We start from the raw sequence: 15,367 nt of genomic DNA, 5'->3' as shown, positions 1-15,367 counted from the left end.
CTGAGACTTCTTTCCCGCCCTAGATTTATGAGTATTTAGTCACTGAGGAGGAATTAAGGAAAGATTGGGGCATCTTTTAAGTGTAACTGAAGTATACACAAAAGAGTAGCTGGGAAATCAAACATAAAAATCTAATAATTAACAAGCATAGGCAGAGATCAATAGATATAAATTAATCTCCCACAAAAAGCGAATGCTCTGAACCTTAGGTAATTTGGGCTATAGAATTTTTTTCTCCAGATTATGGAATGACTGCACAGAATGAGCTATCTTGGGAATGGAAATTAGAATTCATTTCTGCTTCATGTGTGCATGTTGCACACACAGCCTGTCTTTAACTTTCAATAATATTTTAAATGACTTTTATGCTTTAAACAGTCTCCACATGTGGAATGACATCATAGCTGTTGGATTTAGTGTTTTGGATTTTGGGGTTGGCATGGTGATCTTGCAGTGTCCCCCCCTACTGCTATGGAGACGTGAGATGCCCCTCCACATTATGACCAGCTCCTGCGTGTCTCCTCAAATATCAGGCAAACCAGCTCAGCTGGGCACTAGAAGGGTGAATCCTGAAACACTCTGCAAAACCGTGGTCGGCCAAAGAGAAATGGCATTTGACATTTAGAATTGGTGGCTGCATAGTGGCAGGCATTCCAAGAGCCAGAGCCTCCACAGACACTAATAAGGGCAAGCACATCTTTTATTGACTTTTGTCCCCCTCAATTATTTCAGCAAAGGCTCTGAGAACTACAAACTCTTAAACCCCCACATTATAAGGGAGAACTTTGATATAGAAGATGGCTCAAGGCAGCAAAACTCAAGTAGGCCAAAGGAATAACCTGAATTCTGAATACTTTTGCTGTTTGCTTAAGATAGCAGGGCATGGTGGAGAACAGGGGACCCCACTGCACCTCTATAATTTCACATTCTGTAAACTACATAGCCCTAGAAAAGCACTATTGGTACAAGATTAGTACACATTGGATAAATACAGTCCCTTAGCAACTGCAAGAGATTGGTTTCAGATCTGAGAATGTTTAAGCCCTGTATATAAAATACAATGGTGCCAGGCAGTGGTGGCACACACCTTTAATCCCAGCACTTGGGAGGTAGAGGCAGGTGGATTTCTGAGTTCTAGGGCAGTCTGGTCACAGAGCAAATACCAGGCCATCTAGAGCTACATACTGAGAGCCTGCCTCAAAATAAATGAACAAATGAATGAATGAATGGCATAGCATTTGCATATTTATCTCTGCACATCCTTCCTTAGACATTAGCCCATGTCTAGACCACTTTAATTCCCAAAATCACATAGGTGCTATATATACAGTTATAATACTATATTGTTTGGTAAATAAGGACTAGTAAAAAAATTATCTTCAAGATAATTTTAACCTGTTGTGCTTGGGTAGTTAGTAGGTGCAGAGCCCATGGATTCAGGCAAGCGAGTATATAGTATAAGGGTAATCATGATTTTTCTTATAAACTTCTTTGTCCATAATAAATTAGCTATATGAAACACCAGAATCCAAAGTCAGTGATAGGGGCACTAACCTCAGAATCACATAATGCTTCTTATTTTTATTCTGCCACCACCAATGTAAATGTAGACCAATCATTTGTTCTTAATAAAACTGAAGCTTAATCATAAATGAGGTTATGCTAATGCTCAAATATCATGACTCAGACAAGCATTTTCCAGGAATCAGTAATCGACTTAATGTCCATAGTAACTAACTGTGTAACATCATCTAATCTGAACTGCTGTTGCCATATGATACTCAGACTCATGTTCATGGATTGCGTTATCTTTCAATGTGAACATTAAAGAAATGGAGGGTAATTGGCATGCAAAGGTTACATACTATTTTCTTATCATAGGATTCTCCACTGCTGTAGGTTGTGGCCAGTGTAGATGAACACTCTTCCAAGTACCAAGGTTTCTTTCCACTTTCGGCTGTACTGCTGATAGAGATGGTATAGATGCTGTTGGTATAGCCATCACAAGAACAGTGATCCTTGCTCCGTCCACCATTGCCAGATGCCCACACAAACACAGAGCCAAGGCCTCTCCGCCCCTGTTGATAGACAGAGAATGTTAGAGAGATGAGAAGACAGGACCCTGGGTTGCAGATGAAGAGAGGAACAGAACCATTACAACAAAGTAGTTGTAGGATCAGAGTGATGCTATCTAACAAAATGTCGGGCTTAAGCTGCCTTGAAGAGGGAAGGTAAGCAGAGATGCTTTAATAAATAAAATGGCTACAAAAGTATCAAGTACATCAACATTATCCTAAGAATGATCAATGTTTACAAGTGGAACATGATTCTAACTGCTTTATAGACTCAGGCTAAACTTTCCCCACAAACATGTGAGACCAACACAATCTCTGTTTCCATGATGCAAATGGGGAACTGAGGGACCAAAGTTTGGTGATGTACTATAGAGATAAAAAAGTGTATAGAGGAAAGACAAATTTGAATCTAGACCCCAGAGTTGAAATGATACTGTATCAATCATAGCAATATAACAAGCACAGTTTTAAGGTATCATAGCCACTGTGAAGGGAGGCTGTCACATATTGTCATTTAATATCCGAGAGTCAGGAAGTATGAAGCAGCTTCTGCCAACCCCTACTGTGTGTAAAAGTGGTAGTGCCACCTCGCACTTCTCATAATCAGAGCAATGTGCTCAAAATGCCAAGAACAGAGTCATCCTGTATATCAAAACTGTAGCTTAAAATAGCTTCGAGAGGACAGTGAAGTCCTAAGTAATACAGTTAACAGTGACAAAGGAGAACACTGATGAATGAAGGGAAGCAGAGCTTTGCCTCTTCCGTAGCTATATTCCTAAGAGGGGGAAGATAAAATAAAAGAAAAGAATTTACAGCCAAAGGCACACTGGAGGATATCTATGGCTAACCTGCCATCTTTTACTTAGCATGAGAGGAAAGCCACAGGGCTGGCGAGGGCTGAGCCTTTCTTCAAGGCCATGGGCAGGAGAGACATGTGAGACACGGTTAAGAGTTTGAATCTAAAATGTCCCCGATGTGTTCTGAGCATCGTTCCTCGCTGATAGCTCTATCTGGGGAGGCTGTGGCTGTGGCTGTGGCTCTTGCTGGAGGTGGGATCTGACTGACTAAAATAGGGCACACAAGGTGTGGCCTCTGCAAGTTACCACAGCCAAGGGAACCTGGGCTGACAGGATAGGAACAATGGACAAAGCCAGCCTACAATACTTTTCCTATAGAATGGGCTGAAACATTCTGAAACTGAGAGTCAAAACCACTACCACCACCACCAACAACCACTAACTAAACACCACAAGCAAAACCAAAAAAACAAAAACAAAAAACAAAAGACAAAACAGTCTGTCTCACTTTGGGTTGTTTTTGTCAATATTTCGTTTACTGCTTTGTGAAAGGAACTAATTAAAAAGCCAAACAGTGATAACAAAACATTTGGACTATCTATAATAAATTTTTCTTGATCTTGAATCCCTAGGGGACAGAATATTTATAGCCCAATTAGACCAAGGTGAACATATCTTTCTTTTTAGTCTTTGAACTGTAAAAGTGCAATGTTGTCTACACAGAATGTCCCCCATATCACCTCAACCCCAACCCTGAGCCTCAGAGAACAGGAATGAGAGGAACAGCTAAAGAAATCCAGTTGCTATCACCGATGGATAGCTGGGTCTGCTGGGCCACCCCTGACTTCCCATCACAACACTTAGCAACCCTGGAATGAAGAAATAATAAAACCTATCAGAACATAGAAATAATCATGCCATCATCATCTAAATTTTGGTCCATGCTGTGTCCAGCATTTCCAGAAATTATGTCTGATCTTAATGTGAACAGTTTGACTCACATCTAGACCATAGAGGAAGAAGATGGCAGGAAGAATGAAGAATATTCCCGTTTTCATCAACAAACTCCCTCTTTCAGAGACTGAGAGGCATTACCATAGGCCAAAAGCATGGTCACAGTGCAACTTACCTGGACAAGTGAACAGAATGCATGGGAAGGCATAAGACCCACTTGGTTTAATCAATGCCACAACAGAGAGGGTAGAAATCACAAAGCCGTGAAAATCAAAGCAATGCCATACATAACATTTACTCATCTGAACTGATGACTGTAGACCCAGGAATCAAATTTCATTAAAATAGCTTAAAACCATTAAGATATTAATAAGAAAATGTCCAGAAAGGACTTTTATGTTTATAAGGTGCTATGAAGTATACATATAAATAAAGGGTGTCTTAGTTGTGAAAATAAAAGTAGGTGTATACACAAATCACATGCATGAGGCTGTTGCATGAGAACAATGTAACAGAAGTCATCCTGTTTGGTAGGATTAAGCATGCTCCTTCTTCAAACTTTCTGTGACAATGTATTAGCCTTATCAACATAATGAGCCCAACAATTCCTTTGTTAAGAGGGAAAACACAACTGCAGTGATTTTTTATTTTTTAATGTATGTGTGTCTATTTGTGTATATCTCATGTGTATGAGTGTCTACAGAGGCCAGATCTCTTAGAGCTAGAGATAGAGGTGGTTGGGAGAGGTCCCACATGGGTTTTGAGATCTGAACTCAGCTTCTCTGGGGGAGCAGGAAGTGTTCTTAACTGCTGAGCCATCCCTCTCATCCTTCTAATTTTTGTTTGTTTGTTTGTTTGTTTGTTTATTTGTTTGCTTGTTTTGAGACAGGGTTTTAGTTTATGGGCTGATATTAGCCACAAAAGCATGAACTTTCTGCTTGATCTACCAAGTACTATGATTACAGGGATGAAAGTGTCTGGTTGAAGGAACTTGTGTGGGTTGTTGTTGTTGTTGTTAGTTTTCTTTTGATTTCTTTTCTTTTCTTTTCTTTTTTCTTTTCTTTTCTTTTTTGTCTTTGTTTTTTGTTTCTTTCAATGCCAGGGCCTTATGTATGTGAGGCATGCTCCCTATCACTGAGGCATAATTGGAATCCCTTTGTGTCAACTCTTAACAGATGTTTTTATTTGCCTTTTGATCAATAAGTGTTGTACCCATGGACAACAGTCTACTGTACACTCCGAACAACAGAGGCCAACAGGTGAGAAAACTTGTCAAGCAGTTGGAAGCACTACAGATGGTACAAGGCACAATCTGTGCCTATCATTTCATCACCATAATATAGACAAGCAAAGTGCATCTGAGAGATGCTCAGTAATGCTGAGATATATGACAGGAGCCAGCACCAGAGCTGTGCCTCTACACAGCTTCTGGTCACACAAGACTGGACTGAGATGATTTCGAAATTTTGTAGGAAAGCCTTCCATGTCTTCACTGAAGCTTGGAATTGGGTTCTAGGAGCAGCCTAGCTCCTGCTCTCTCCACACATAGGACTGAGTTAGGACTGACAAGCAAGGGTGGCACACCTTTCCCCAAGTATCACCAATGGGAGGACATAGGTTTTTGTCCCCAAATCTTTCCAGAAACTTTGACCATAATGTGTTCCCCTCAGAGGTATGAACACTAATCATTCTATCATTGCCAGATCCACAAGTGATGTCACGCAATAGAGGAACTATGACACTGTTTAAGATGGTGTTTAGAAATTTACAGGGACAAAAGGGCCATGGATTGTTGCTGTCTTGAAAATATCCCTTCCCAAGGTGATATCCTTGAATCAAACAGAGTTGGTAGGGTTTTTTGTTTGTTTGTTTGTTTTTATAAGTGAGCATAGGTAAATACATGGCCACGTAAGGTAGCAGAGATTTTTAAATCTAACCAGAGGCAGGTGAATATTTGTGAGTTCAAAGCCAACCTGGGCTACATAATCAGTTCTAGACTATCCAGGGCTACATAGAGAGACTCACTGTCTTATACATAAACAACAACTAATAAGCATAGAAAGCCGAAAGTATACGTACATGTTCACCAGCCATCCAAACTCTGGACATGGGGAAAGGAGTCACTGAGATTAGCACGGAGGGATACTAGGACTTAGGAGGGTCCTGTCTACCAAGGCTGCCCCTGCAGACCATCTTCCTATTCTCATACTGATTTTCATGTAGTCTATTCTATTCACTACGATTCTGCAGAAGTTAATGAATGTAGAAGTCAATAGATAGAAGCCATAGCTTAGTGTTTGAAATTTCGTTGGGGGCTATCTGGTGTGTGTGTGTGTGTGTAGAGTGATCCAGATTGGCAGACAAAGGCCAGTGTCAGCTTTTATATGTTATAGAACTAAACTGTATGCTTCAAAAGGTCATTAAGGTTACTTAAAGTTTTCAGTGGGAAGCCTAAAGAGACAGAACCAGAGTTCTCATAAAGAGGGAAAGAGACACCAACAAGCTCTTTCAGAATGTGGCACAGAAGAAAGGCCAGGTGAGGAAGCTGGCTATCTGCAAGTCAAGGCTAGCATAGTACTCATCTAATTTCCTGGGGCTGGAGTTCATAGCCTTCCAGAATCAAGGACTAACTGGCAGAAAATACCATTCTACTGCTTGAGCCTCCTGGCCATTGCTGTTTCTTAAGGCAGCCAGAGCTGAAACATACAAGCAGAGGGGAGAAGGCAGAGTGGCCGGGAAAGCTACAGGATGCACAATGCATCCTCATTCTTTTCACAGAGCAACTGCCCCGTATGCCTGTTTGTAGGGTTTAATGATCAAAGTCCCAGAAATAAACACCAAATTTGTGGGCTGACAATGCCATAACCATGTCTGCCAAACATCTCTGGGGTTAATCTACAACAATTAGCAATTCACAGGCGTGTTTACTACAGAGGCACAGGGGGTTTGCATTAGTGTGAAATATCCCCAAACCAAAACACATGTGTTAAAAGAAATAAGTCTGGTTAGTTTTCTAAAACTTCAGAGTAATTTGAGAAGGAAACCTTAGAGCAGGGTGCAGGGAGAGGGGAAAGTGGACTGAGGATTTAAAATAAAAAGAGTTTGGAGACATATTTTTTTCCTGAAGGTTGAGTAGTAAAACCATTTTCTAGGTTGGTTAAGGATTGTGATTGCAACTCAGTTATTTAAGTATGGGAAACAAAACAAGCCTTCAGTTGAACTGCTTGCCAAGTTAAAAAGCCAGGAAACTTAAGGCAAAATACATTGTGAAATCCATGCAGGGTGCATTAAGCTAAATGCTCAACAGTCTGTTTTACTGTGTGTCTAAATGAGCGGGCGTGTTTCTTATATATTCACTAAAAAGTTAATTTCTATAGCCCTATAAGCGTTGTTACTACAGGATAAAAGTGGCCTTTCTTGTGGCCACTTTCTACTGGATTACTAATGAAATCCTCCTCCTCAGGGTGGGCTTTGAGAACTTTCTAGTGTGATGAAATTAAACTTTTCTTTATAACCAGGTTTGTTTTAAGCCAATGAAATTCAGCTCTACTTGGTATTTTAATAGAATATTCTTCAATATCGATAAGCACGGTTTTTTTGTTTTTTGATTTTTAAGAGCAATGAGTAAATAGTAGAGGCTTCTTACAATAAAATAGACACTTCTGGTATTTGTTAACTGAGACGAAAGTACTGAGCACCAGCAAGGTGGATAATGCTGGGTACAGATTCCACTGATCAGGAAGCCATGAACATCAAGTTACGTTTCTGAATCAGTTAATGAGAACATGGTAGATATGTGACCAAACTGTCAAATTTGGTCAGAACTGTATGTCTGTCTATGGAGACTGAACGGGAACACTAAAACTACCCAAGAATTAGACACTTTCTGTTATTTGTCTGTGAGCAGCTGAGTGCAGACTTTACCAAAGCCTCCTCTGGGTCTCTCTCTACCTATGTGTAGCTCCCTTCCCTCTGGGAGCCAAGAATACAGTGTTGCCTGTTGTTTATACAGTGGGTATTTGAGTCTCTGTCTCCCATGATACTAGATTTCAAGGGTAAAGCACAGAGACTGGGGAGGGACATGAGCACTTGCAATGAATGACTTGGTAGCTGAGAGGTAGAGCAACCGCGATTTCATTTTAAAGCTCAAAGCCATTCAGACCAGCAGCTCTGAAATCCACTTCCTTCATGCACAGGGCAAGGGTTCTTGAATGAAATAGTTCTGGTCTTGACATAGAGGCAAAAGCAAACTGGTAAACCATACATCAAAAGCTAAAATCAAAATGTTTAAGAACTGTTGTAGAGCTTCAAAATATATTGCTTATTTAAGCAATTTTAATAACTTTTGGGATCATTATCATCTAACAATGAATGACTAATAAAAAGCAGGAAAGTTTGCAGAAAAGAATCATAGGTGGCAAACATATAGCCAGAGTAGATGGCCACCCTGCTCAGTGCCCTAGTGACTAACTTGTCTACCTTGGGGAAGGCCTTGGGGGAAGGTCACCAGGAATAAAGTTACCACCAACAAGCAAGAAGGCATGCTTCAGCTGAGAGTTTATTACAGCCAGAGAGTTATTCTTCCTTCTGTTCATTGTGTGGAGAGGAGCAACGTAAGTATTGAAACTAAAATAAACGAGAAATAAAGTTCTCTCCAAACCCAGGGTCTCATGGGACATTCATAAAGAAGGGGTTTGTCTCAGAGGGTTAGGAGTCTGGGGGGTGCATGCTGCTTTTCAAGAATAATGCTATGCCAAGGTGCATGGCTTTCATGCTACAGCATTGTCTCCTAGAAAATGGTCATGTAAGACTCCATTTTATAATATCTGCCACTGTTGGCACATCTCACCTAAAGAACATACGGTCTCAGTTGATGCTGCTCCTACTCCTAGAATAACAGTAAATAGAAGAGCTACTTCACGTATTTTTAAAAAAATGTCATTAGTTCAAGTTTATTTGATTGGTGATTAAATGGCAGCAAAAGATGAGTAATCCTCTTGTTCAGATCTTGAGTCAAACATCTTAAGATTAAAATCAACAAACAGGCATAGGCACCATCTCCTCAGCCCAGCTCTCCCCAGCTCCAAGTCCCACATTTGAAATATCTGTCTCACGTGTTTGCTGCGAGGGCTGCCTGCACGGGCCCCAGTTGAACCTGACTCAGCCACAGTAATCTATGCTATGTTCTTATTTGTTTCCATCCCACACCATCAAAGGATGCTGAGTAGGAACAACTTGGATGTAATGGCAGTTAGTTTCCAGTTCCCCTGGGGAAAGAAATGCACTGAGTGCTCAGGAAAGAAGGGGCCTGTGAGCGAGCACTGCTGGTCCCTAGCTCTGAATTCCTGTGAGCTCCAAGCTCAATCCCTTCATCCCAGCCATCTCAACTGCCCCTCTTCTCAGCTCCGAACTGGCTCCTCTGCATTCTGCCTTTCTGTGCACACACTAGACTACTAAACCAAGTATTTAAATCCACTTCTTATGTTCTTTGACTTTTTAATAAAACACTGAAAAATTAGATGCAGTTATTAGCAACCGTATTAATTTTATACAACCGCACACAAATAAAAATGAATTTTATATGCTCACTGAGCATACCCAATGCAATCAGCTTAGATTTTAAAGGCTTAGAGAGCCCAATAAGGGTTATGGAGTCAGCTGCTGGTCATTGGAACAAGCATTTCTACTAAAAATGAATTTTATTTTTATGGTTAAATATATATTTAAGCTGACTGGCAGATTTTTAAAGACCCTGTGTAACCAGCCAACACTTAATACCATTTTACAACATTGTTTGAGTGCTAGTCCATGGGCTGGCAGTATGGAATTCAGGAAAAAAAAGGGGGACTTGAGTGCGACATTTAAAGGTGATACTTAGAGACAGCGAGCTACTTGGCGGTCAAAGGCCAGAACAAAGGTGGTTAAAGCCCCAGAAATGTGGGGTTCTCCACTCTCCAGTTCCCAAAAAAACTGCTCCTTTTGTGTTCAGCTTATTAGCAAAAGTGTTTAAAAGGAATTGCTTACCTATAATATCCAATAGATCATAAGTGCATTGATTCTTAATAGTATTAGCATAGTGGCATAAACCTATAATCCCAGCATTCAGAAGAGTGAGGCAAAAGATGTACTATGAGATAGAACCTAGCTTGGATTACATAGTGAGTCTGAGGTCAGCCTGGGATACTTATTAAAAACTTATCTCAGTAAACTCAACATGAACAGTCTCAAACAAAACAACAAAATCATAACAATAATAATACCTTAGTAGAATCAACCCTATTTTCAATATTCAGTCACCCTGGGGCTTACAGATGTATGCTTCATGTGACATGTCAAAGACATGTATGTCAAAGACATGCATGTCAAAGACACACAAAGGGGTGTGACTCTTGGCTTCTGAAACTGCATTTGACTTTGGATTTCTTTTGCTTTGCTTATTTTTATGGTATAACTTGAGGAGAAGAACCAATCTTTCAAGAAGAAATGGCAGTAAAATATCCGAAGAAACAAACTTGGGGGTTGAAACCGGAAATAAATATGTTATACAAAATATCTTATTTATTGTTTTTCAGATATTTTGTCCATCCAAGTACTTCAATAATAGAACTTTGTAGCTGAATAATGTGCTTTGACTAGTACCTAGAGGTGAAGACATGTAAGAGACAATCTGGGGGCAGGCATGCTGGACCGTGGCTCCCTCAGAGTGATCTCCGTTGATGCTCCGTGTCTCTGACAATATTTCCCAGTGAGGATTCAATGGTGCTTAGCAACCATGGATTAAGCTAATGAAGAAAAGAAAGCACAGCCTTTCTCTTGCTGTTTTCTGCCTTCTGCCGAATCAAGAATTTCACAATCCTAGCTGCTGGCCATTCACACCTCCTGCTTTCCCAGACCTCATCTTCCTCACAGGACTACATCAGTCTCATCAGGAAACAAGTCATCTCCAAAAAGCTGAAAACGGAATTTTTACTGCGAGAAGGTAAATTTGAAAAGTCATATTTCACCTGCTTTAAACCTTGTACAATGTGTGAAAACAACTCCTGGCATTCCATTAATATACACATAGCTCATTTTATGCATCAATTAAAAACAAATTGAAACCTCTCAGACTGCCATTCTTTTTAAGTCCTGTGTGTAAGTTTCTATCCCATGGTGCAAGGATTGCGAATGGTGGTTGGAAGGAAAGTCACACAGGTAGAGTTCATTCTCAATTCCTTGTTTCAGGAAGCTATGACTGTGTATGTCCTGGAAGTTATCCCAAGCAACAATTAACACCAGCTGAGCTGTACTGCACAATAAATGCCAGCTTTCCCAAAGGCCTCTGTCACACCTGCCAACTCTCTACCTCTTGTACCATCTCAGCAAAGCCAAAGCTATGCTCAGACTTTCAGAGGAGTTAGGTTCATGGAGGCAAGAGGGGTAGTCATAATGTTAAAAACTAATTTTGAGGGGCTGGCGAGATGTCTCAGGAGTTAAAAGTTTGTACTACTCTTATAGAGGACCTGAGTTCAATTATCTTAACACCTATGTCTAGTGGCACACAATTGCCTGTAACTCTAGCTCCAGGGGGATCTGAGGGATCTATTGGCTCTGCCCTCCTTGGGCAATTGCCCACGTGTGAAAATATCTATATACAGAGACACAAACATACATGCACATAAATATTTAAAAATAAAAGTAAATCTTTAAAATATACACATTTGAAACTGTTCTAAAATGTGTCATTAGTGTTAAATTTATGTTGAGGTCTAAAATTTGAAAAATCCCTTTCATAGAGAAAAAAATATTTATTATCATCAAGGGCATGAAAAGAATTTATTATAAATGTTTGAAAGACACTTAAAAAGAACAGAGATGTTCCAGATAATAAAAGCTCACACTACTTGAAGTTAGCTCTATATTATAAAGTTCTTGCTGGGAATTATTACAACTACTGGCTCAACTCTAAAAAAAGGAATAAGCAAGTCACCCCCCTTTATAATCCACTGTGGGGCTTGAACAGTGTCACAGTCTTCAACTACAGGAAGCAACATCCTTGTCCTTACATAGGCTATCTTACTGGATTTTTGAAATAAGGAAAATCAACTCACAGCAATTTCTATCCACAAGCACAATCTTGTCTTGAGTAAAAAGGAACTATTTGTACTAGACTCATTTTTTAAATATAACATTACATGGTAAATATGCTGTGATTCTTAAAATGACATCCAATGCCACCCTTCCTTTGAAGAGAAGAGCAGCTGCCAGGCTGAACACCTCATTCATCAGATAAGCCATGTCACTGGGTCTTTGTAATTGCTCCAGTGGAGAGAACAGGAAGGGGAATGGAAGTGCTGGCAACTTAGCAACATGTCTTGTATCAAACCCACAAAGGCCTCTACTTGCAATAAAGATTTGGACCTCCTACAAAGTTGACAAAGAAAGAACACCAATACAGTGAAGACTAGGATGCTGCTCAATATGGCCTGGATGATAACTCCTTCAGAGACTCAGAGATATGTTTTTTTTTCAATCACTTCTGTGACCATGTTTGGGATGAACATGCATAGATATGCAATACGATATTCAACAAGAGCTGATATTACACAGTGGTAGCACAGGTCTTTCCACAGATATCTGACATTTTCTGTATCTTCATGGTCAGCCACATTGCTAAACTGCCAAGACTCAGTTTACACATCTGTGTAATGTGTACTCCTATGAAGCCACAATCATAGCAGTGTTTAAAAACAAAACATTGAGAATTATATTAGATTGTATTCATCATATAATGAGGAATGTAGGCATATTACATGCACTACAAATTCTATGACACAAGTCATCCATACTTCTAAGCAATAGGAAAACATCAGTCTAGTTCAATTTATCTTTATTGTATAGAGGCCTATATTTTCTGCTGATGTCATATTCTGCTGAAGGAAATGCACTTGAGTGTTCGAGTGTTCTCCCCATCAGCATTCCCAAACTTACATTTGGAACCATGGAAACAGCTGCTTAGAATGGACCATGAGTTCACTGAATCCAGAATCTGTATGCTTTTGACTCTTCTCAAGGCACAGTAGGATAACTTTTGAGACATTTACCAGCTTCTCAGTTGGCAGTCACTCTAAACAGAATCAAGCAAACCAAAAGAAGAGGACTCCTATTGCTATGTGGCTACTCCAGAGGTAGTGGATTCTAATACAGCAGATGATATTTAATCTCCACTGTCAGCTTGACAGAATTTACAGCCACCATAGAGTGCATGACTGTATATGTCTACAGTGGTATTTCCAGAAGGATTTAACAAGGACAGAAGGTTCACTCTGAACACTGCTGGGTTCCTGGGTCTTACGATGAAGAAGTGGCAGAAACCTGAGCATTAGCGTTTGTCTCTTTCAGTTACTGAAACATGAATTTCAATGTACCCTGCTGCTTCCAACTCCTGAGCCACGACTGCCCTACCCTCACACCATGAGCCAAATCAAATCCTTTTCATGCTCCTGCCTTAGAAATGAGGAAAGTAATTAACAAGAAGAATTTAGAATGTGTTTTGCAATTGCTTTAATTACATAAACAACACTAACACTTCTTTAAAACTGTAAATAAGGTGACAATGAATATTCAAAAATTTTGCACAGATAAGATTACCATAAATTTGTGCTCTTAAAAAATGGATAGATGAGAGAGAGAGAATCCATCTCAGAAGGATGAAACTCTACTTCCTCTCAAGATATCTAGATATAAATTTATGTGCGTAGTGTGTGTGTGTGTGTGTGTGTGTGTTTAAATGCACACCTGTGCATATGTATATGAAAAGAGGTGAAAGTAAAAAGGGGATCATAAGAGTAGAGGGAAAGATCTAATGTTTAAGGTAGCAGTTCTGAAAATGTGGGTTGTGACCCCCTCTGGGGGGTCAACCGACCCTTTCACAGGGTTCACCAAAGATCACTGGAAAACACAGATATTTACATTATGATTCATAACAGTAACAAAATTACAATTATGAAGTAGCAACAAAAATGAAGTAATAGGGGGGTAGATACACCACAACACAAGAAACTGTATTAAAGGGTCACAGCATTGGGAAAGTTGAGAACCACTGGCCTAAGTAGGACTGTAATGATTCATGTGCCATGAAAGAAGATGGAAGAATGTCATGACAGGAGGGAGGGAACCAGGGTTTGGGTGGGAGAGACAGGGAAAGGCAATGGGACAGGGAGAAAACAAAAAGGATGATGTATAATGATAAATGTGTGGAATACCATAATGAAAACTGTCTCTTTGCATGCTGACTTTAAAATAACTTTAAAGGGCCGGGTGTGATGATGCATGCATTTAATTCCAGCACTTGGGAGGAATTGACAGGTAGATCACTGTGAGACTGAGGCTAGCCTGACTTACATCATGAGTTCCAGGACTGCCAGGACTATGTAGAGACCCTGCCTCAAAAAACAAATAAATAATTAAAATAAAGTAACTTCAAAAATGTATAGATAAAATGCATTAATCAAAATTTGATACCTCTGCCCCAGGCAATGCTATGATAATTACAGAATTTAAAACCACACATGAGTTTATGGAAAAGACACTTTTGTTTTACAAATGGATGCCATTTAGTTGACTACACTTGAGAAGTCCCATCTTAGTTTTTATAAATTATGCACAGATTTCCACACAGGTAGAGTTAAATCCTAGGGTAAAATTTAAATAATGGACCCAGTTAAAGTAAATTTTCATTAAATTACACCAAGTTTAAATATGTTCCTTTGTCTGTTTTTGTCCATCCATCCATCTTTTCACAGCTTTACAACAGTCAATAACTAATGTAGCAGCAGTCTGTCATTTATTAAAGTATGAACTGGTATCAATCCTACTACAGCTGGAGATATATATATATATATATATATATATATATATCTCCTATCCCTCCCCGGTGGAATCAGGTCATTTTATTATCATTACTATTGCTGCTTTTATTATATAAGGACATTAAGCCTTTTTGTTCTCCATTTGCTAGACACATGCTTTTAATTTAAGGGCTTCAAAAATGTGCATGTGTGACTTTTGCATCTTCAATTGACAACATGTGGTTATGGAAGGCCGCATGCTTTCATCAAACATGCTATAGATCTACTCCACTGGAGAATGTGTTAATTTTCTGAGAAGAGGAAACAGTAACTAAAATCTGGATCCCTGGACACCATAATGTAAAGATGGAACTAGTGTTAGGTCCAATAGGTGGGTGACAACCAAAGATTTTGAGTCCACTCCCCACTCTCATTCCTGATCCTTGACACTAGTTCAGTTCTGAATTTGTTGAATGCTCTAATGACTTTTCCAAACCAACAAAGCTAACCAAACCAAACACACAAAGTTTCCTTGGATTTAAAATTTTACTTGCAGATAAATGACAGATAAAACTTGTTACTTAAAAATATTATTTATTATTTTTCACTATTTCATGTGCTTGTATGTGTGTGTGTGTGTGTGTGTGTGCATGTACATGCATGTAGGCACACACACAAGCTAGAAGAGGGTACTGAATTCACTGGAGCATGA

The 15,367-nt window shown here is 39.5% G+C and overlaps 1 protein-coding gene across 4 annotated transcripts in view; it reads right to left on the bottom strand.

The window, feature by feature from the left end:
* Pcsk5 (proprotein convertase subtilisin/kexin type 5) overlaps positions 1–15,367 on the bottom strand; it is a 417,146-nt gene that overhangs the window by 227,640 nt on the left and 174,139 nt on the right. For all 4 annotated transcript variants that reach the window (XM_021151578.3, XM_029472674.2, XM_021151579.3 and 1 more), the window contains exon 8: positions 1,866–2,078. In XM_021151578.3, coding sequence (XP_021007237.1) covers positions 1,866–2,078 — 213 coding nt within the window. The remainder of the gene's footprint in view (positions 1–1,865; positions 2,079–15,367) is intronic.

This window comes from Mus caroli, unplaced genomic scaffold (genome assembly GCF_978045245.1).
Source record: "Mus caroli unplaced genomic scaffold, Mus_caroli_1 scaffold_20, whole genome shotgun sequence".
NCBI classification, from domain to species: Eukaryota; Metazoa; Chordata; class Mammalia; order Rodentia; family Muridae; genus Mus; species Mus caroli.
Note: the sequence above shows the minus strand (reverse complement) of the source record. Positions and strands in the feature narration are given on the sequence as shown.